The sequence below is a fragment of the Gopherus flavomarginatus genome, chromosome 5 (assembly GCF_025201925.1).
Source record: "Gopherus flavomarginatus isolate rGopFla2 chromosome 5, rGopFla2.mat.asm, whole genome shotgun sequence".
In the NCBI taxonomy this organism is placed as follows: Eukaryota; Metazoa; Chordata; order Testudines; family Testudinidae; genus Gopherus; species Gopherus flavomarginatus.
Window position 1 is genome coordinate 2,820,119 of NC_066621.1, and position 23,156 is coordinate 2,843,274.

At 51.6% G+C, this 23,156-nt stretch overlaps 1 protein-coding gene across 1 annotated transcript; it reads right to left on the bottom strand.

Annotated features, from left to right (window-relative positions):
* Nucleotides 1-2,987: 2,987 nt before the first annotated feature.
* NOL3 (nucleolar protein 3) lies at nucleotides 2,988-22,237 on the bottom strand. The gene is made up of 3 exons (XM_050956993.1): nucleotides 21,933-22,237; nucleotides 16,990-17,291; nucleotides 2,988-6,017 (listed from the first exon to the last, which is right to left on the bottom strand). The coding sequence occupies exons 2-3, from the start codon at nucleotides 17,270-17,272 to the stop codon at nucleotides 5,614-5,616; spliced, it is 687 nt and encodes a 228-aa protein (XP_050812950.1). The 5' UTR covers nucleotides 17,273-17,291; nucleotides 21,933-22,237; the 3' UTR covers nucleotides 2,988-5,613.
* Between the last annotated feature and the right edge of the window lie 919 nt (nucleotides 22,238-23,156).

A 23,156-nucleotide genomic window follows, 5' to 3' on the forward strand; every position in this document is an offset into this window, starting at 1 on the left:
GTGACTCTGTACCGGAGGGAGCAGGGTGATTCCTAGCATCACTGTGATCATCTAGTCAGATACAAGCCATACAACTTCTGGGAATTAACTTCCATTTGAAATAGAGCAGATCTTTTAGGAAAACATCCCATCTTGATTTAAAAACTGCCATAATGGAATATCTACCACAACACTTGGGAAGTCATTCCAGTGGTTAATTCCTCTCAGTGTTAAAAATGTGCCCCGTGTTTCCAGTCTGAATTTTTCTAGGTTCAATCTTCAGCCATTGGACCTTGTTAGATTTGTCTTGATAGCTTGGACAGCCCGTGATCAAATATTTTTTCCCCATGTAGGTACTTGCAAACTAGGATCAAGTCACCCCCCTTTGCTCTTCTCTTTGTTAAGCTGAATAGCTGGAGCTCCTTGCGTCTGTCACTCATGCTGGGTTCCAGGAAGTGGGCGGGGGCAAGGTTGGATGTTTTGCTAAAAGCTCTGCTCTAGGAATTATTTTGGGGCAGTTCTGTGACCTGTGTTGTACAGGGAGGTCAGACAAGATGATCCTAATGGTCCCTTCTGGCCTTGGAATCCATGACCTGCGAAATCTGGAGGATACGGGTACAGGGCGTTGTGAGAATGGCAGTGGAGTTCAACGTGTGAGTGTGGATGATGATGGGGGAGATGAGGAAAAAAAGTGCGGGATGACACACGGTGTCCCTGCTGTGTAGCTCTGCTCTCAGTCTCGTTGAGAAGGAGCTCTTCTGGTTGCTTGAGGGTGTAGCGGAAAGTAAATGATCAGGTGAGAAATTTGCCCTTTCTCTGCCATCAGTGAGGGCAAGAAACTTCCTCATTTAAACAAGAATGGAAAGTTTGAGGTTCTCTTCTGTTCACATGACATCTTTTGGGGCTGGGGCCTATTCTTTCTTTCTGGAATATCCAAACAGCGGGGGTGGGGGGGCGAAATGGCTGTTTCTGTCACCCCATCAGATATTATATCGGGGAGGGTCCCCAGGAGTGTTTTCTTCGGGAGCCCGTGACCAGTGCTATCCAGGGACCAAACAGCCTTCTGGAAACAAAGGTTTATTAGCCAATGGAACAAAATATTTCAGGAAAAAATAGTTTCAAAATAACCACCAGCCAACAGGTGTGTCTGGCTTCATCCAGTCTTATGATAAGACTCGGATGGATTTTTTTATCATTTCAACGGATAATCCCGATGTTTATTTTTAAGCATTTTTTAAATTTTTTATCAATTACAATTTTCACAGTTGTGCAAAATTATGGGGGGTCAGACAATAATTTAATGACAGTAGAGGTTGAGATTCAAAAAGTTCAAGCTTTAGAACCGTTCAAACACAAATTGGCAACATCCCAAGTCCAAGTACGTTAGCGAGACAAGGCAGATGAGATAATATTTTTTTTATTGGACCAATTTCTGTTGGTGTGGGAGCCAAGCTGTCGGGCTACACGGAGCTCTTCTTTAGGTCTGGGAAAGGTACTCAGAGTCACTGCTAAATAGAAGATCAAACAGATAGTAGAGTGTAAATAGCTCATACTCTCAGCCTCAGGGACCATTCAAGGTGGAACCGTTCGTTAACACTCCTTTAGTTAATGGATGGAAAAACAGGGTGAGCGGGTTACAGATTGTTGTGATAAACCATAAATCCAGTGTCTCGGTTCAATCCATGATTTTGTGTCTAGCAGAATTATGAATTCAAGCTCCCAGGCTCATCTTTTAATAGTGTTGTGCAGGTTTCCTTTGAGGATGGGGACTGATAGGTCAGACAGAGAGTAATTGCTTTGTGAAAAGTGTTCACCCCGGGTGTTTTTGTGTTTTATCATTTTCCTGTGTGAGTTCATCTGAGAGCACAGTGATTGTCTGGTTTCACCCAACTAGTTGCTATTGAGGCATTTAGTGCATTGGATGAGGTACCCCACACGTTGTGATAGGCATGTGTAGGACCTTGGATCTTGAAAGGTGTCTTGTGGAGGGTGTTGATCATTGTAACAGTGGAGAGATGTCTTCAGGTTTTGCATCTCTTGTTCTGGCGCCGCTTTGAATTGGTGTGTCCTCGTCTGTGGGGAGCTCACTTCTGATGATGAGCTTGGAGAGGTTGTTTGAGGGCCAGAAGAGTGGGTTCAGGAAAGATTTCTTTCAGGATGGAGTCCCCATCGAGAATGGGTTGTAGTTGTTTGATGATACACTATATGGGTTCCAGCGTGGGGGGTAGGTGACAACTAGAGGCGTGCGGTTGGAGAGGGTTTTATTTCTGTTTTGAAGCAGGTTCTCTCAGGGTATTTGGGTGGCCCATTCCATGATGAGATCTACTTCTCCGGTGGAGTGTCCTTGTTTGGTGAAGGCAGTTTTGACTGTGTTAAGGTGTATATAGCAGACTATCTCCTCAGAGCATCTGAGTGCCTGGCTGTAGATAACAGATGTCTTTGGCGTGTTTGGGGTGGTTACTAGAACTATGAAGGCAGGTGTGGAGATCTGTAGGTTTCTTATATATGGTTGTCTGTTGGGTTCCATTGTTGAAGTTGATTGTGGCATCCAGGAAGTTGATGCTAGTGTGGGAAAGTTCCAGAAAGAGTTTAATGGACAGATGGTGGTTGTTGAAGTTGTGGTGGAAATCGATGAGGGAGTTGAAGATGAAAATATCATTACTGTATCTCAAGTTTATCGTTGGGTATTAACGGGACTTGTCACCTTCAATGGGCCCTTAGAATATGTGCTGACCAGTTATGCTAAATTATCTGTTCCATCTTATATTTAGCTGTGGCACTGTGAGTTCCTTTCCCAGACCTGAAGAAGAACTCTGTGTAGCTCAAAAGTTTCGTTCCCTCTCCCAACGAAAGTTGATCCAAAAAAAAGCTATTCCCTCACTCACCTTGTCTCTCTAATATCCTGGGAGCGACCAACAATGCTGCATAAGTCAAAGTGTACACAGTTAATAGCCAGCCTTAAACCAAAGGCCAATACATTCTCAGGCAGCATTTTCTTTAGTTTGGCTCTCTGTAAATTTCGATTATTATTGATGGAAATATTTTTGCATTGCTTCGTGTGTGTATGGTGAAATCAACATTTATTGACATTTATCAATAAAAATCTACTCCTGGCAAACCACCTTCTGCCTCACTACAAGCTCAGTTAGGTAAGCTTCACTTTTCAGTTCCGGGAGCAGACCCATTTACATTGTTTTAGCAAGCCCAGAAGCCTGCTCCCAGTTAACTCCAGATAAGGAAAGCATCTCAGTGCTTGTCTATATGGGAACATGAACCTCAATAGCTATTCCTAAATTGCTCCCCATTTGGATTTATGGCTTGTCTACACATGGAGTTATTCCTGATTAACTATTCCAGTTTCACTCCATGTGGGAGTACGCTTCTTCTGGAACAAGGGTACCTTATTCCAGAATAAGTGTGTCCACACATGCAGTTAATAAGGAATAGCTATTCTGCTATTAAATTCACACCCTACCTTAATCTGAATTATTTTCCTCATGTACACACTCCCTAAGATAATGCCCCTCTGATGGCTGTGCCATTGTTTCACAGTTAGATCCATTCAGCCTTGTTGGCTTTCCACTCCAGCTCTTTTGACAATGGAGAAATGTGTTGAAATTGTCTTCTCCAACATACTGCCCTGGAAATCCCATACTTAGTGGGTCAAACACCAGCGAGGGTGAAGAGCTACTGAAGCTAAAAGACAGTGTCAGCCCAAGAACAAATGAGGATAAACTGGCCAGGAATAAACTGAGGCAGGAGATCAGAAGAAGGTTTGCACCCATCAGAGAAGGGAGGTTACATAAGAAACATAAGAGTTGCCTTAGAGGGTCACACCAAAGGTCATCTAGCCCAGTATCCTGTCTCTGATGGTGGCCAGTAACAGAGCTTCGTGGAGAGAACAGAATAAGGCAACTATGGAGTGATCCACCTTTGTCTTCCACTCTTGGGTTCTTGCAGTCACAAGTTTAGGGTGGCTGTAAGCATGAGATTGTGCTTGGCTAATAACCACTGATGGACCTGTCCTCCATGAACTTATCCAGCTGGTTTTTTTAAATTAACTCAAGTTATACTTTTGGCCATCACAACATCCTGTGGCGATGAGTTCCACAGGTTAATTGTGTGTTGCGTGGAAAAAGCACTTGCTCTTGTTTATCTTAAACCTGTTGCCTGTTAATTTCCATGGGTGATCCCTGGTTCTTGTGTTGTAGGAAAGGGTAAATAACACTTCTCTGTTCCCTTTTCCTACTCCATTCCTTATTTTATAGACCTCCATCATATCCGCCTTTAGTCGTCTGTTTTGTAAGCTGAACAGCTCTAATCTTTTTAGTCTCTCCTCGTGTGGAAGCTATTCCATATCCTTGATCATCTTGGTTGCTCTTTTCTGAACCCACAGATTTGTGCAGTGGCATGATGATATTTTTCTGTCTTATTTTTTTATCTCTTTCTTAATAGTTCCTGACATATTGTTAGCCTTTTTGACTGCCACTGTGCATTGAGCAGTTCTGGAGCTTGTCCTCGACCCCTCCACACCCTCCATAGGAGCAGTGAGTGCAAATAATCGAATTGGTTTGAAGACGCAACCCCACATCCAGGGGTGAGATCAATACCAGGGCTGGAGTTATTCACTATATTTATTACAGGCTGGGAATAATGGGATGAAGAGGGAGATGGGAAAATTGTCTAGTGTCACCCAGTTTTTTGGGTGAGCTGGATGCTGAAGGGCTTCAGAAGGGGCTAATAAAATGGGTATTTGGGCCATTGGCATCCAGTGAAGAAAGTGCAAGGGGGCTGCATCTAGGGAGTGATGGTAAAATACAAGGAAGCAGCAAGAAGAGATAAGAACGAGGCCCTGGAGAGGAAAGATTCACCACCGTTGAACAAGCAAGGGAACCGCTGCAGAACGCATCTGAGCTTCCCAGCTCAGTGGATGAGAAAGGACCTAGGCAGAGGGTGGACATGACAGCAGATATCACAGAGAGAGAAGCAGCTATTAATAGGTAGGTCTTACGCCACCTGGTAGTTTAACCAAGATCTTCAAGTCAATCTGGGAACCAATTGGCAGCTATTATTGGTCACAGGTTTGGCTCGTGAAATGACACCCTGCTTAGCTGCCTAATTCTGCAACAGCTGCCGTGTCCAACCGGGTCTAACAGCAAAGTGACAAAGGCTTGGATGCCAATTGCAAGAGCTACAATTAGAGAAACAGTTGTGGCCTCCCACTTCTCCTGCCTGCGCCCTGACCATTTGTGCTGGATGGGATAGTTCACACGGGTGCATTTGAATTCTCCCTCCCAGCAGGGAAATACTAGAAAATCTCAATCAGCCCATCTGCGGTTTCCCGAGGGACGTTCCCAAACCCCACGTCCCGATGGATGAAGAAATCGCAGTGCTGCTATGATCATGCACAGCGCTACACAGGGATCCCCCTTCTAGTTAACAACGCAATCCTGGCAACAGCAAGGGAATTGCTCTTCTCCGTCGGTGGCCTCTTGGAGTGAATTAATGGTTATAAGCGGTTGGAACTCAAAGGGCAGCCCATGGCAGTCAAAGTAGACTCTACGGATATAGAATGAATCACCTATGAGGATGTTCCTTTTGAGACATGGTTTTTCTCCCACCAGGGTCTAGGTCTCACTGAGTATCCGATTCCTGCTCTGAATTTGAACCTTCTGGCTCAGGGTCTGGTTCCGTCTCTAATTCTTGCTCTGGATTTGAGCCATCTTCCTCCTCGGGCTCTTGATCTTGCCGAGTCTCTGATTCCTGCTCCAAATCGGAACCACCCGTCTCCAGGTCTGGCTCAATGTCTGATTCCTTCTCTGGATTTGAACTGTCTTCCTCCTCCAGCTGTGGATCGGGCTCTGGATTGAAATCATCTTTCTCCTTTGGCTCTGGGTCTTCCTGAGTCTCTGATTCCTGCTCTGGATTGAAACCATCTTCATCCTTCAGCTCTGTATGGTGCTCTGGATTGAAAAAATCTCTCTCCCTTGGTTCTGGGTCTCGCACAGTGCGTGAATCTCGCTCTGGGTTGAAAAAATCTACCAAGAAAAACAGAGGAGGAATAGGTGAGCAGTATTCAGTTGCTAATTTTCTTTGTTTGCTTCATTTATCTCCATACACTCAAATAACCAGCTTAATGAATGGTGCAGCACGCAGCTCTGAGAAATTCCCAGACAAAAGTTACATGAAACTTGAGAGTATTTACGTAGGTGTGATTCTAACAGCCCCATTATGTCAATTGGCGAAGGGTGCGGCCCACCCGATATTGTGAAAATATTTAGCCAAACAGTGTCTTGTAAAGTATCATATAAAAACTGATGACACGCTGGTGAGAGTCAGGATATAGGGGTTGTATATAGGGATGTATGTATAATCTTAATACACATTGTGAAGGCTAGAGGTGGATTAAGGTTTCCTGGAGACTAAGTGGGGGTCCTCTCCCACCCTTTCCGCCTGTGGCCCTGCCCACAGCCCCACCCCATTCTGCCCTTTCCCCCCCATGACCATGCCCCTGTTCCATCTATGATCTCACCCATTTCCATCCCCCCACAGCAGCCCCACAACCCATTTGCTCTTTTCTGCCCCACTCCAGACCAGAGAAGCTCTGCCCACCACCCAGCCATGACCCCGGGGTCACAGCAAGGAGTGAGATCTCCTCCAGTCCCAGTGCCACAGCCGGGGTTCAGGTGCCTGGCGCTTCTGCCGGGAAGTGGAGTCAGCATGCGGGGGCTTCCCCTATCCCACCCACCAACTCGGTGCTCATGACGGGGCTCCGGGCTTCTGCTGCCTGGTGGCAGATTTTTTCTGGAGCCCCTGAGCACAGGCCCCATCAGCCCAGTGGCTAATCTGCCACTGGGGAAGGTATCTGAGAAATAAACCTGCCCTTGACAAAGGAATGTGGGTCAAGAAAAACGGCATTGCTGGATCACAAGCACAGGGCAATAGAAGGACATTGACATCTAAGATAAACGAAGTGATCAAGACAATTGAGAGAGCCAATGGGCCTGAGGTGGAAGAAGGGGTCTGCTGCCTGCATCTGGAAGAAGCAGCAGCTGGGGAGAGGAACTTTATCTGGGTTTACTGTTCACAGAGTTCATCTCAAAGGCATTCTGGGCGGTGAAAGGGAAGAACGGGGGGCTCTGCAGGTATCCATCACTTGGGACAAAGGGATCAATGCCCTCTGATTCTGTGACCAGCGGCTCCTGAGGGGCTGGTGATGCTGGTAACTCGATGCAAGTGAGAAAGCTGCTGAGAAGAAGACTGGACCTTGCTAAAGTGAAGTTTGAGTCACTAGAAAGCGTGTTACTTTTGTTTCGTTCGTAACTTCCGCTCTTGCTTAGTATCACTTCAGTATCTGCTTTTCCTTAAGGAACTCAGGCTTAGTTTTACTATGAACCATCTCAGCGCTGGATACGAAAGTAAAATGTGAATCTGTGACGAACTGGGAAAGTTCTTAATATTTCCCCTGAATACTGTGTTGGTGCCTCAGTGTCCCCATGGCAGTTCTTAAGTATCTGGCAGAGCAAAGGGCCAGTGCACCTAAATGCCTGGCACTCTGTCTCCTAGCAACTGATGGCCTGGGCCCCTCCTCTGCAAAGGTGCCAGCTGAAGGTGTTGGAGACAAAGAGATCAGGTGACCTCCTGGCCCGGGAAAGGGGCTGAGGAGAGAGGAGGGGCTGGGAGGGGTTGTTAGTCTGGAGCTGGCTGGGGCCAAGGGTGGAGGGCAGACCTGGGGGTCTGGCTCACTGCCCCCCAGAATGGACCCAGCCGAGGGGTCCGGTTCGCTGTACCTACAAGCTCTGTTTTAGACCCTGTTCCTGTCGTTGAATAAACCTCTGTTTTACTGGCTGGCTGAGAGTCACGTCTGACTGCAAAGTGGGGGTGCAGAACCCGGTGGCTTCCCCAGGACCCCGCTGGGGTGGACTCGCTGTGGGAAGCGCACGGAGGGGCAGAGGATGCTGAATGCTCCAAGGAGAGACCCAGGAGGTGAAGCTGTGTGAGCTTCTTGCCCTGAACAAGTCTGCTCCAAGGGAGAGGAGGCTCCCGTGAATGGTGCTGCTTGCAGTAAGTGACTGGGGAGCAGTAAAACAGAGGAGGGATAATGAGGACCAGGGGTGCTGAAGGCTCAGAGAGGGACGGTTTCAGGGGGCAGTTAACCTCTGGGAGTGCGTGACCAGCAAGAAGGACTGTTGGAGTAACGGGGTCCCCCTGAGGACTGCAGCGAGCAGTCTCGGGCGGAGGAGCTTGCCGCTCGACCCTGGGAGAGAGAAGGATTTTTGCAGTAGCAGGGTTCCCCGGGGGATTGCAGGAGCAGTCCCAGGGGCGGAGGAGTCTGCAGCTCGACCCTGGCAAAGAGGTGGTGATCACAAGAAGGGCTGGCACACCAGGGGTTCTTCCTGGAAACCATGGGGGAGCCAAGAGCACACAGGCCTGTGAGTCCAGAGCCACTTGGGAACGGTGAAGTGATGGCCTATCACCATCTCCTTGAGAAGGACATTGTGATCCTGTGCACAAAGAGAGGGTTACACATGGGGAAATTCACCAAGGCACAGTTAATCGTGCAGTTGGAGGAAAAGCACCGCTCTGAGGAGCAGATTCCTGGCCCAGATGAGGCTACAAGAGGATCTGAGAGCAGCTGGAGCATCAGCCAGGCATCCCCGGGAGTCTGGTCCCCAGTCAGACGAGGATCTTCACGATTGGGTTCCTCATCGGGAGATTGGAGACGGATGGGATGGGAGCAGAGCCCGAGAGAGCGAGAGGACCGTGAGAGAAAGCAAGAGCCTGAGGAAAAGCTGCAGGAGAAGCAGCAGCAGCGTGGACTGGTGATGGTGGAGCAGAGAGACATAGGGGGCTGCCCAGGGGTCAGTGGGGAAACACGCCTGCCGGGGCGAGACCCTGGGACAGAGAGAACTGTGGTGGTGCAGCCCCAGATGCTGAGGGACTGTGGGACATGGGTGAAGTTCCCTGGGGTGAAGCCCCTCGCCCTGCCTATGGCCCAGATCCCTGTGCAGACCCAGAAGGGGTCGGGCTGGCTGGTCGTTGGGGTTCTCCAGGATATCGGCTGGGAGGCCGTGTTGGGGCGTGACTGTCTTCCCATGGGACAGGATCCAGGCCCCGCTCCTGTAACGGCCGAGGGTTTGAATTCAAATCCAGGGAACCAATTGGCTAGGATGGAAATGGTCAGTGGAAATGCAAATGACCTGGCTGGCACGGAGGAGGGGCTGCAGGGCTCAGGATACCTGCCTACCTGTAACCAGCCCCCTGGGGCTGAGTGGGAGGGAAAGATGCTCCCCGCCCCCCTGCACACCGGAGAGGGGGCTCACGCTGGCTCTGATGCTGTGACCAGAGCAAAGAGCTCGCTGCCTTGCCCCACTGGGACAGCAAGGGCAGCGCTGAGCACAGGGGGAGCTGAGACCCCAGCTGAGTGGGGGGACACCCAGGCAGGGCAGGTCGGCTGCCAACCAGGTTTGCCTGGTCCAGACGTGCTGCTGGGAAGTGATTACACAGCAGGGAGGGAGCTACCAGGGACAGGGCTCAGGGGGGCTGTGACCCCAGGCCCAGCCAGTGAGAGGGAGCAGGTCCCACTCCTTGCCCCAGCTGCTGAATCCCAGACCGAGCTGCAAAAGGATCCCTCCTTGGAAAAGCTGAGGGAACTTGCTGGCCACAGTGCTGCAAACCCCCTTGGGGAAGGCTGCAGGGACAGAGTCCTGCAGGAGAAGGGATTCCTGTACCGGGAATGGGCTCCCCAAGGGGAAGTAGAACTGGGGGGAATCGGGAGGCAGCTGGTGGTGCTCCAGGAATCCACAGGGCTCTTCCCATTTGAGCTGCTGGATGGGAGGAGAGTGAGGGGACCCCTGGACCTGAAGGGGGAGGATTGGATGGAGAAAGGGGAAGACCCCCTGGGGGATCTCTTCCCTGAGGTGGGAGCCAATCTCCCCATCAAGTGTTCCCCGTTCAGAGTCACTGGGAAAGCAGCCCAGAACCTGGAGAGAGAGGTCAGGGACATGCTGCCTTTAGATGGGATCCAGCCATTTTACAGCCCATGGGCCTCACCCGTGGGGCTGATCCCCAAGGGAAACAGGATGATCTGGTTTTATGAGGGCTATCAGAAGCTTAAAGCCATCACAGTGTCCGATGCCGACGCCATGCCTAGGCCTGGGGAGATTCTAAACAAGCAGAGGGAGATGGAGAACTTGGCCCTGGCAGACACTGATAACATGTGCATCTTTAGCCAGACCTGGGAGGAACAGGTGTCCCAGGTGAAAAGGGGGATGGGCTGCCTCAAGGAGGTGGGACTGACGGTAAAAGCTGGAAAGTGTAAGTTGGGGATGGCAGAGGTGTTGTATCTGGGCCACGAAGTGGAAAGCAGCTGCCCAAGCCTAGAGCTGGCCAAGGCCAAGATGGGGGCTCTTAAGCAAGAGAGCCCGAATCGCAGCCCAGAGAGCTGGGAGAAGACCCCGTCCCAGTTTGAACCCCAGGGGTATTGGGGTAGCAAAAGGGTTCAAGCCGCATAAACCTTCCCACATGTGGCCTGCAAGTGCCATCAAGCACACCTGATCTAAGGGAGGGCGTGAGACTGGACTGTCCTGGTGTAACTCACACCAAGGAATGGGAGAGATGCTGGGGCATCCATGGAAGTTGGTGGGTTCGAACTTCCCCAGGTCACTGGCTGGAGTGACCTCGCTCAGTTCGGTCTCGAAGGGGGGAGAGATGTGACGAACTGGGAAAGTTCTTAATATTTCCCCTGAATACTGTGTTGGTGCCTCAGTGTCCCCATGGCAGTTCTTAAGTATCTGGCAGAGCAAAGGGCCAGTGCACCTAAATGCCTGGCACTCTGTCTCCTAGCAACTGATGGCCTGGGTCCCTCCTCTGCAAAGGTGCCAGCTGAAGGTGTTGGAGACAAAGAGATCAGGTGACCTCCTGGCCCGGGAAAGGGGCTGAGGAGAGAGGAGGGGCTGGGAGGGGTTGTTAGTCTGGAGCTGGCTGGGGCCAAGGGTGGAGGGCAGACCTGGGGGTCTGGCTCACTGCCCCCCAGAATGGACCCAGCCGAGGGGTCTGGTTCGCTGTACCTACAAGCTCTGTTTTAGACCCTGTTCCTGTCATCGAATAAACCTCTGTTTTACTGGCTGGCTGAGAGTCACGTCTGACTGCAAAGTGGGGGTGCAGAACCCGGTGGCTTCCCCAGGACCCCGCTGGGGTGGACTCGCTGTGGGAAGCGCACGGAGGGGCAGAGGATGCTGAATGCTCCAAGGAGAGACCCAGGAGGTGAAGCTGTGTGAGCTTCTTGCCCTGAACAAGTCTGCTCCAAGGGAGAGGAGGCTCCCGTGAATGGTGCTGCTTGCAGTAAGTGACTGGGGAGCAGTAAAACAGAGGAGGGATAATGAGGACCAGCGGTGCTGAAGGCTCAGAGAGGGACGGTTTCAGGGGGCAGTTAACCTCTGGGAGTGTGTGACCAGCGAGAAGGACTGTTGGAGTAACGGGGTCCCCCTGAGGACTGCAGCGAGCAGTCTCGGGCGGAGGAGCTTGCCGCTCGACCCTGGGAGAGAGAAGGATTTTTGCAGTAGCAGGGTTCCCCGGGGGATTGCAGGAGCAGTCCCAGGGGCGGAGGAGTCTGCAGCTCGACCCTGGCAAAGAGGTGGTGATCACAAGAAGGGCTGGCACACCAGGGGTTCTTCCTGGAAACCATGGGGGAGCCAAGAGCACACAGGCCTGTGAGTCCAGAGCCACTTGGGAACGGTGAAGTGATGGCCTATCACCATCTCCTTGAGAAGGACATTGTGATCCTGTGCACAAAGAGAGGGTTACACATGGGGAAATTCACCAAGGCACAGTTAATCGTGCAGTTGGAGGAAAAGCACCGCTCTGAGGAGCAGATTCCTGGCCCAGATGAGGCTACAAGAGGATCTGAGAGCAGCTGGAGCATCAGCCAGGCATCCCCGGGAGTCTGGTCCCCAGTCAGACGAGGATCTTCACGATTGGGTTCCTCATCGGGAGATTGGAGACGGATGGGATGGGAGCAGAGCCCGAGAGAGCGAGAGGACCGTGAGAGAAAGCAAGAGCCTGAGGAAAAGCTGCAGGAGAAGCAGCAGCAGCGTGGACTGGTGATGGTGGAGCAGAGAGACATAGGGGGCTGCCCAGGGGTCAGTGGGGAAACACGCCTGCCGGGGCGAGACCCTGGGACAGAGAGAACTGTGGTGGTGCAGCCCCAGATGCTGAGGGACTGTGGGACATGGGTGAAGTTCCCTGGGGTGAAGCCCCTCGCCCTGCCTATGGCCCAGATCCCTGTGCAGACCCAGAAGGGGTCGGGCTGGCTGGTCGTTGGGGTTCTCCAGGATATCGGCTGGGAGGCCGTGTTGGGGGGTGACTGTCTTCCCATGGGACAGGATCCAGGCCCCGCTCCTGTAACGGCCGAGGGTTTGAATTCAAATCCAGGGAACCAATTGGCTAGGATGGAAATGGTCAGTGGAAATGCAAATGACCTGGCTGGCACGGAGGAGGGGCTGCAGGGCTCAGGATACCTGCCTACCTGTAACCAGCCCCCTGGGGCTGAGTGGGAGGGAAAGATGCTCCCCGCCCCCCTGCACACCGGAGAGGGGGCTCACGCTGGCTCTGATGCTGTGACCAGAGCAAAGAGCTCGCTGCCTTGCCCCACTGGGACAGCAAGGGCAGCGCTGAGCACAGGGGGAGCTGAGACCCCAGCTGAGTGGGGGGACACCCAGGCAGGGCAGGTCGGCTGCCAACCAGGTTTGCCTGGTCCAGACGTGCTGCTGGGAAGTGATTACACAGCAGGGAGGGAGCTACCAGGGACAGGGCTCAGGGGGGCTGTGACCCCAGGCCCAGCCAGTGAGAGGGAGCAGGTCCCACTCCTTGCCCCAGCTGCTGAATCCCAGACCGAGCTGCAAAAGGATCCCTCCTTGGAAAAGCTGAGGGAACTTGCTGGCCACAGTGCTGCAAACCCCCTTGGGGAAGGCTGCAGGGACAGAGTCCTGCAGGAGAAGGGATTCCTGTACCGGGAATGGGCTCCCCAAGGGGAAGTAGAACTGGGGGGAATCGGGAGGCAGCTGGTGGTGCTCCAGGAATCCACAGGGCTCTTCCCATTTGAGCTGCTGGATGGGAGGAGAGTGAGGGGACCCCTGGACCTGAAGGGGGAGGATTGGATGGAGAAAGGGGAAGACCCCCTGGGGGATCTCTTCCCTGAGGTGGGAGCCAATCTCCCCATCAAGTGTTCCCCGTTCAGAGTCACTGGGAAAGCAGCCCAGAACCTGGAGAGAGAGGTCAGGGACATGCTGCCTTTAGATGGGATCCAGCCATTTTACAGCCCATGGGCCTCACCCGTGGGGCTGATCCCCAAGGGAAACAGGATGATCTGGTTTTATGAGGGCTATCAGAAGCTTAAAGCCATCACAGTGTCCGATGCCGACGCCATGCCTAGGCCTGGGGAGATTCTAAACAAGCAGAGGGAGATGGAGAACTTGGCCCTGGCAGACACTGATAACATGTGCATCTTTAGCCAGACCTGGGAGGAACAGGTGTCCCAGGTGAAAAGGGGGATGGGCTGCCTCAAGGAGGTGGGACTGACGGTAAAAGCTGGAAAGTGTAAGTTGGGGATGGCAGAGGTGTTGTATCTGGGCCACGAAGTGGAAAGCAGCTGCCCAAGCCTAGAGCTGGCCAAGGCCAAGATGGGGGCTCTTAAGCAAGAGAGCCCGAATCGCAGTCCAGAGAGCTGGGAGAAGACCCCGTCCCAGTTTGAACCCCAGGGGTATTGGGGTAGCAAAAGGGTTCAAGCCGCATAAACCTTCCCACATGTGGCCTGCAAGTGCCATCAAGCACACCTGATCTAAGGGAGGGCGTGAGACTGGACTGTCCTGGTGTAACTCACACCAAGGAATGGGAGAGATGCTGGGGCATCCATGGAAGTTGGTGGGTTCGAACTTCCCCAGGTCACTGGCTGGAGTGACCTCGCTCAGTTCGGTCTCGAAGGGGGGAGAGATGTGACGAACTGGGAAAGTTCTTAATATTTCCCCTGAATACTGTGTTGGTGCCTCAGTGTCCCCATGGCAGTTCTTAAGTATCTGGCAGAGCAAAGGGCCAGTGCACCTAAATGCCTGGCACTCTGTCTCCTAGCAACTGATGGCCTGGGTCCCTCCTCTGCAAAGGTGCCAGCTGAAGGTGTTGGAGACAAAGAGATCAGGTGACCTCCTGGCCCGGGAAAGGGGCTGAGGAGAGAGGAGGGGCTGGGAGGGGTTGTTAGTCTGGAGCTGGCTGGGGCCAAGGGTGGAGGGCAGACCTGGGGGTCTGGCTCACTGCCCCCCAGAATGGACCCAGCCGAGGGGTCTGGTTCGCTGTACCTACAAGCTCTGTTTTAGACCCTGTTCCTGTCATCGAATAAACCTCTGTTTTACTGGCTGGCTGAGAGTCACGTCTGACTGCAAAGTGGGGGTGCAGAACCCGGTGGCTTCCCCAGGACGCCGCTGGGGTGGACTCGCTGTGGGAAGCGCACGGAGGGGCAGAGGATGCTGAATGCTCCAAGGAGAGACCCAGGAGGTGAAGCTGTGTGAGCTTCTTGCCCTGAACAAGTCTGCTCCAAGGGAGAAGAGGCTCCCCAAAGTCCTGACTGGCTTGGTGGGGAGCAGTTCCAGAGCATCACCCGGTGACTCCGTGACAGAATCCCAAGCCAAACTGGTGCGTGTCCTGCTTTGTGCGTGTGCTTTCGCTCTCCCTTTTTAATAATTTCTGTGAGTGTCCGGTGAGGGAGACCGAATGCTGCCGAGAGACGTCTCTGTGGAACTCAGGAATTGGGATTAATTGAACGTCACCTGCAAGGCAAGGTTAAGACTGGCTGAGTGTCGAGGAGTTTGTGGTGGAGCGGACGGGCTGGTGCAGCAGGGAGCTGACACACAGTTTAAGCACCAGCAAAGCTGAGACAGAGAAGAGACACTGTGGCTTATGGTTAAGGGCACCCTGAGGACAGCGTGACAAGAGATTGTAAACTCTTTGGGGCTGGCTTTTTGTACTGTGTGTATGCAGCACCTTCCCATTTCATCTGCTGTTGTTTAGGGCCCTGTGGGGGGGCAGAGTCCCCTAAAGTCCCTCGCAGACCCCACTTCAGGTTTCTTTCTCCCCCACCCTGGCAGACGCCCAAGGGGTTCTGGGAGCAACAAACAAAAAAGGAAAGTCCTCTCCCCTCTCTCTTCCCTTACGGGACAGGGGAGTCTGTGGGGAATGGAAAAGAAGGCAGGGTGACCTGGAGCTCAGGCCAGCTGCCAGGGCCAGGCCTTTGGGCTAGTCAACACCCTCAGCCCTTCCTTGGGAGGGCACGCGGCTGCAAGGCCGGGGCCTGCTGCTGGCACAGCGAGGCCGGTTGCTGTCTCCTTCTCGGCTCTCTGAGGCGGGGCAGCTTCTCCCAGTTCACTGCCCCTTCCTGTGGCAGGTTTTCCCCTTTGAAGCTCCCCTTGCACCCCCCAGGCAGTGCAAGACTCATGGTTGGGCCTCGTTGGCGTTGAACAGGCTTTTACTAGTCCCCTCTCTTTCGCTCTGAGAGGCTCCGCCACCCCAGTCTGGTCCAGGCCATTTCTGCCCCCATGAGCAGTGGGGGAATCCTCCCTTCAGGGCAGTGCACCTGCCCCGCCTGCCAGAGCCCCAAGCGGTCCCTCTGCATGGCCAAAGGAGCCACAGCCTGCCCACCCCAGGTGCCCCCCACAAGAACCAGGCTGGCCCCAGCGCTGGGCTGAGTTACCCCCCACCCCTCCCAGCGCTGGGTCGGCTCCAGTGCTGTCCCGACCAGCTGTCCTGCTCCCCGGCTGGCCCCAGCACCACCCTGGGCCGCCCCTGGCTGCTGGCGGGCCCGAGCTCAAGGCTGCCAGCTGGGAAGGCAGGGCCTCAGGCACAACGTGGGCCAGGCCCCGGCTGGGTCGGGGAGGTTTAGCCTGCCCTGGCCTATGATATCTGCCGCCTGTGCCTGTCCTTTATGTCGTTATGCCTGTATGGTTCCCCTCTCCGAGCACCATTTGGCAGAGGGATTCCTTTGATCAGCCCCTTTGGCGCATTCCTCCACCAGCCCAATGACAATGCTCTGGCTTCATTCACGGCACAGAAACGCAAGGTCGCCATTCCGGCAGATGACCACACTACAAACAATAAACCGTAAGACTGTGCAGTGCCTGAAGGGTGACCAGACAGCAAATGTGAAAAATCGGGATGGGGGTGGGGGGTAATAGGAACCTATATAAGAAAAAGACCCAAGAATCAGGATGGTCCCTATAAAATCGGGACATCTGGTCACCCTAATTGCCTGGCACATGGGGAGCTGCCCCTCCCAGGCCCTCCAAAAATACAAATAATAATGATGATTATATTAATATAAATTAATAATAAAAGTAATTTTTTTCTTAAAATAAATTTGTTTAAACCTAAATTTGAAGTTGACAACCTATGTTGTGACCTAAAATTCATATAATCTGTTAAACTCATTTAAATAAACAAAACGAATATCCTAAATCAATCAGCCCCCCTCTCTTATGGAGGAAAAACAGCCTCTTTAACTATTTTTTGCGCTCAGGCCAGGCGCACCAGAACAGGGAAAGCCAGGGGGCCATTCTGCCCCCACTGTTAAAAGTGGAAGGACTGTGCCATTCTACTTTTCACCAGCCGTAAGGGTGAGTGATGGGAGGGAGGGGGTGGAGAGGAGCAAGTGGGGGGTGGGGTCTTGGAGGGGGAAGAGGAGGTGCAGGACCTGGGCCTCAGGAGAAGGGGCGGCACGAGGGCGGGGGCTGATGGAGAAGGGGCAGTGTGAGGGCAGGGCCTTGGTGGGAATGAGTGGTGCCAGGGCTGGGGCTCAGGGAGAAGGGGTGGGGCTGGGGCAGGGCTTGGGGGGCAGGGCCACAGTTTGGGCACCTATGGCCCCTCCCTCCCCTTTAGGGGACTTCCGACATTCCTGGGTCAGACTATAAATCTAGCACAATATGACAGTTCTGCTAGAAAGTCAGCGCTTATGCTTGAGATGCAACTTACCGTATTCTGAAGGTTGCAAAAGCCGATTTGTGCCTGGGAATAAAATTTCTAAACACTCCAGAAAGTCTCGGCAGGTCGACTCCCCCCTTTTCTGTATGTAAATCAGCAATTTCCTAATTTGGGCCACTTTGTCTTGTAGCTGGTTCACGCTGTCGTACTCTTCCTCTGTGATGACGGACTGAGCTAGTAACTCATCTAAGACGCTCTCGGGGTCTCTCTGAATGATTCCTATCAGCTCTTTGCGTTTGGTGCGTATAATCGTGTATTTGTCGCCAGTGGCCATTGCTACCGAATCACAGGCTCTGGAATGATTTAATAATAAAATGGTATGAGATGCAAGAACTAGAGATAGAGAAGGTGCTAGGGTTAGAATCACAGAAATGCCAGGCTGGAAGGGACTTCGAGAGGTCATCTAGTCTGGCCCCCATGTGCTGAGGCAGGACCAAGTAAACCTAGGACATTAGGTTTCAGAGCAGTAGCCGTGTTAGTCTGTATCAGCAAAAACAACAAGGGGTCCTTGTGGCACCTTAGAGACTAAGAAATTTATTTGGGCATAAACTTTCATGGGCTGGAACCCACTTCATCAGATGCATGGAGTGGAAAATACAAGAGCAGGTATAAATACATGAAAAGACGGGAGTTGCCTTACCAAGTGTGACATCACTCTAATGAGACAATTCAATTGACAGCAGGATACCAAGGGAGGAAAAATAACTTTTGAAGTGGTAATGAGAGTGGCCCATTTCAGACAGTTGACAAGAAGTTGTGAGTAACAGTAGGGGAAATTTAGTATTGGAGAAATTAGGTTTAGTTTTTGTAATGACCCAACCACTCCCAGTCTTTATTTAGGCCTAATCTGATGGTGTCCAGTTTGCAAATTAATTCCAGCTCTGCAGTTTCATGTTGGAGTCTGTTTTTGAAGTTTTATTTGTTGAAAAATTGCCACTTTTAGGTCGTTACTGAGTGACCAGTGAGCTTGAAGTGTTCTCCTACTGATTTTTTAATGTTATGACTCCTGATGTCAGATTTGTGTCCATTTATTCTTTTGCGTAGAGACTGTCAGGTTTGACCAATGTACATGGCAGAGGGGCATTGCTGGCACACGTTGGCATAGATCACATTGGTAGATGTGCAGGTGAACGAGTCCCCAATGGTGTGGACATCAGTGACTGGTTTTTGTCCAACCTTTCTTAAAAACCTTCAGCAGTGAGGATTCCACAACCTCCCTTGGAAGCCTGTTCCAGAGCTTCAGTGCTCGCACAGTTAGAAAGTGTTTCCTAATATTTAACCTAAATCTCCCTTGCTGCAGATTAACTGCTTGTTCTATTTTCAGCGGACATGGAGAAAAACTGATCACTGTGCTCTTTTTAACAGTCTTGTAAATATTTGAAGATTGTTATCAGGTCACTCCTCTGCTTTCTCTTCTCTAAACTAAACATGGCCAGGTCTTTTGACCTTTCCTCGTAGGTTTTGTTCTCTTCTCATGTTTGGTGCCCTCCTTTGGACTCTCTCCAGTTTAGCCACATCTTTTTTAAAGTGCAGGGCATAAAACTGGACACAGTGCTCCAGCTGAGGCCTCACCCGTGTCCAGCTGTTAAACAATCTGTGAGATTCATCAGATTCCTCCATTTCTTCTTGTAAGCAGAATGGTTCTGCTCTCAGAACTGGGCAAAGAAAAGATGTTTTGGTTCATTGGCAATTCAAAACATAGAAATAAAAAAATTGGGTCAAATGAAAAGTTTTGTTTGACCAGAAAAAACAAACATTTGTTCCATTTTGACTGTTTTTTTAATGCTTTTGATTGTTGTTGTTGTTTTCCAAACAAAATTAAAGGACTTTTTGAAACAATCATTTCAAACTGATAAACTGAAACGTTTGGTACCAGAAATGTCACAGTTTAAATGTTTTGGTGTTTTGGAATGTGTTTTTTTCCCAAACCAAAATGATTCAGTGAAATCAACATAAATTTATGAACTTTTTCATTGTTGCTGAATCTGTGTTTTTTGCCAGAGTGAGTTTCATATGACAAATTCTGCCTAGCTCCAGCTGCAGTACCTACGGGGTGGAACTGTTCACATTTCTGTCACTTCACAGGTATCTGGGCCAAGACTTCAGCTCCTAGTCCAGGGGAATCAATTACTTTTTGTCATGGTCCAGATTTCTTGGTCAAGATACACTCAAGCTCTGGACTCCAGAGAAATGTTTTTCACACTGCAAGTGCCCGTGTTCAGTGAACATGTACAATGCTGTGAAATATACCCAGGGGCTATTGCTTATATTTTTAGCGCATTAAATGAAAAATAAAATCAAACCACTATATAACCTAAAAAAACCCTCCAAGAAAGATGTAATAAATTACAGCTAAGCCTTTGAGAAAGTACTTCAATAAAATGTTAAATAGTTGCAAATGTTAGCATTAAAATACTGTTTTAAATTTTGAATGAGTATTGTCAAATACAGTTATTATAGGCATAGCTGTATGTAGATAATATATTAAAAACTTTTCAGTCTTTTGTGGTTTCTTTAACGTACGTATCCAAGCCTGAAAGAAAATAACACTTCATACACATGAACTCTTCATCCTTTCACTACAGAGTCAGAAGCCCCTGGAAACCTTCTCTTGCTTGGTGATTTCTCTGATCTGTGTTTGCAAACCCACAACCCTCCCGGAGGGCTCCCAACTTGTGGAGGATTCTCACCCAGGCACTAACATCTCCATCCTGCAGTTCCATGCCTACTGGTGGCTGTGCCCCACCCAGTGTTGGTGGGTGCTCCACCCATCCAGTGGCCTGGATGACCCTAGGGGCATGCTTCCCAGCACCTGATTGCCTTAGGGATCCATGGGTGCAGGCGCTTCCCCATCAGGTCCTCCCCAAGCAGTGATGGCAGGTGACCCTCCTGTCCAGTGGCCTCTGGTTCCACAAGAGAAGAATGCTTCACCCCCTCTCATCTTCCCATCCTGCACTGGGAGCAATCTCACCTACCTGTTGGCCTCTGTGTCCTAGCTGTTGCTCTGCTTAACCCTTTGTAGCCTATGTGCCAATGTCTTCATGGAGGCTGGGTCATAGGCAGCCTTTGGTGGCTGTGCTGGGGCTTTGCTGATCCTGATGAGTGTACCTCGGTGGTTCAGGTGCTTCTCCCTGGTCGGAGTAATTTTCCATCCCTGTCAGGGTAGCTACTGGCTGCGTGCTGCCCCTGAGACTGCTGACTGAGGGATGGGGAGACTAAGGAGGGAGGCAGCCAGCAACTCTCATGCCTGTAAGATTTGCTGGTGCAGGGTGAGCTCCTCTCCCATCTCTGCAATCCCAAATCTACACCAGGTCAGGAAGGGCTGGAACAAAACGTGTCCCGCTTCCCTCTGAAACCCCAAGTCCTGACGGGATTCCAAGCAGGGCTGAAGCCCTGAGTCCTGGCACATCCTGTGGGGTCCCCTGAAAAGTCTCTAGCTGTCCGGGTTTGGACCACACGGTCTGCCTACTGACAACCCCATCTTAACCCATGCAAGGAAGGGGTCAGGACCAGTTCAGATAATGATGCCAAAATGTAACTGCAGCTCTGGGGCCTTTTCTCTTTCCAAGTTAGGTGCTGAGAAAATTTCCAACCTCCAAAACACCTTCAAAACAGTTGTGCAGCTGCTTCTTTCTCTAGCCATCATCTCAGAGGAGAAACGGAGCAGCTACTGCTTTTGCCAGGTGGCTACCAGCTTGGCTAGCCAAGTCAGTCCTGGCTGCTTCCTCCTCTTTCTGACACTGGGGAGGTAAGATTTAGAGGCAAGAGCTGGAAAAGCCATAGTCCTATTTCAGAGCAGAGTGAGATATCCATGCTTGTTTCACTTGGGTCTTTCCATGATGATCACTGGACCCAGTGCTGTTTCGAGGCCTGCATTCAGTTCCCTGGCTGGTGCTAGACAGGAAGCCAGACTGGCTGATCATAATGACCCCTTTTGATCTTAACCCAGAGGTGGGCAAACTGTGGCCCGCAGGCCACATCTGGCTCACCGGACCGTCCTGCCCAGCCCCTGAGCTCCCGGCCGAGGAGGCTAACCCCTAGCCTCGTCCTGCTGTCCCTCGTCCCCTGCAGCCTCAGCTCACTGCGCCAGCAGCGCTCTGGCCTGCCGCTCCTGCTGGGCAGTATGACGGCATGGTTGGCTCTGGTCATGCAGTGCGGCTGCCAGTCCTGGTATCAGGGTGGGGAGCGAGAGGGTTGGATAAGGGGCAGGGGATCCCGGGAGCAGTCAGGGGACAGGGAGCAGGAGGTGGTTGGATGGAGGTGGGAGTTCTGGGGGTCCTGTCAGGGCGGGGATGTGGATAGGGGTCTGGGCAGCCTGGGGACAGAGAGCAGGGGGGTTGGATGGGGATGGGGATGGGATCCCGGAGGTGGGCAGTTAGGGGTGGGAGGTCCTAGGAGGGAGTGGTCAGGGGACAGGGAGTAGGGGGCAGTTGGATGGGGGTGGGAGCCTGTCAGGGGATGGGAGTGTGGATAGGGGTCTTGGCAGTCAGGGAACAGGGAGCAGAGGAGGGGGGTTGGATGGCATCCTGGGGGTGGTTAGGGGTGGTGGGTCCCAGGAAGGGGTGGTCAGGAGACAAGGAGCGGGGGAGGGGGGTTGGATGACTCGGGGATTCGGAGGGGGGCAGGAAGTGGGAGGGTGCAGATAGGGATCAGGGGCCAGGCTGTTTGGGGAGGCACAGCCTTCCCTACCCGGTTTCAGAACCCCGATGTGGCCCTTGGGCCAAAAAGTTTGCCCACCTCTGCCTTAAACTTTATGAATCTCCAAAAATATAGATCATCATAGAGCCCGGTCCCCCCATCCTAGCTCCGCTTCTGCTTGGCCAAACCCAGTCTGCGTAAGACGTGAGGAAAAGCGCGGCAGGCAGCTCAGGATCTGGCTGAAGAAATGTTTAGCCAGAAGGAGGCACAAGTGTTTATTGAAATGTAGCACCTACCTGCCACGGTCTGCGAGAGTCGAGACAGATCCCACCTCTCAGCGAGGTGTCTGCTATGCGTTAAAGAGCAGAAGTGCAGAGTCACTCTAGGCGAGAGATCCCTTCCTGCAGCAGGGTCTTGGCTCTGTTTCATACAGCAGAAAAGCTGAGTTGCTCTCTAGATCTTCTCTTCTAGGGAGGAATCTGCTCGGCTTTCGGTAGCAGAATAGCTGAGTCAGGCAGGGGTTGTGAGCTGGCTATGGGGGCAAGGGCATGGCTGGCTTCTCTCTGGGCACCTGGGAAATCAGGGCAAGAGAAGTCACAACCCAGAGACACTTTGCATATTCCTCCCCTCACGTGGCGCTTGGCACAGTCCCTGATGCTATTTGTGTCTGGCTGGGGATGAGCCAAGATGAAATGGAGGTGGTGTGAGCTGAGGTCACGGCATTCACTGCCTTGCTGGCCTGCCCTTCATCACACAGCATGGCTGGCAGGCCTAGGCCAGCTGCGAGAGGTAGAGGGGCGAGGGCAGTTGGTTTTCCACTCCCTCCACCACACATGGGCTGGTTTGGATAGGCTCATTTAGGTGTGGCCACACTAAAACTAGGGACCTAAATACCACTGGCATCTAAAACACCTTTCACTGTCAGGATCTTCGTCTAGGAGCCTATTTGCAACGTTAGGCACTTAAATATCTTTAGTATCTGGTCCTAAGCAATAAGTTCCTGGCAGACATGTGGAGAAGTTAGATAAAAAACATCAAACACGCTTGGTGGATGGTTGCAACGTAACACGACTTGTATTCTTAGTATAATGACCGAGGCCCCCAAATGATGAATGAGCACTATTCTTAGTAACAGGTTTCGGAGTAGCAGCCATGGTAGTCTGTATCCGCAAAAAGAACAGGAGTACTTGTGGCACCTTAGAGACAAACTTTTTTTCCCTCCTGCTGATAATAGCTCATCTTAATTAATTAGCCTCTTAGAGTGGGTAAGGCGACTTCCACCTTTTATATTCTCTGTATGTGCATATATCTTCTTCCTATATGTTCCATTCTGTGCATCCGATGAAGTGGGCTGTAGCCCACAAAAGCTTATGCTCAGATCAATTTGTTAGTCTCTAAGGTGCCACAAGGACTCATGTTCTTTATTCTTAGTAAATAACCCAGAGTCCTGTTACCTGAAATTGGGCCAGCTAGTAAGCTTAGGGAGGACTAATGGCCCACGAGAGTTTGGCAGAAAGCAG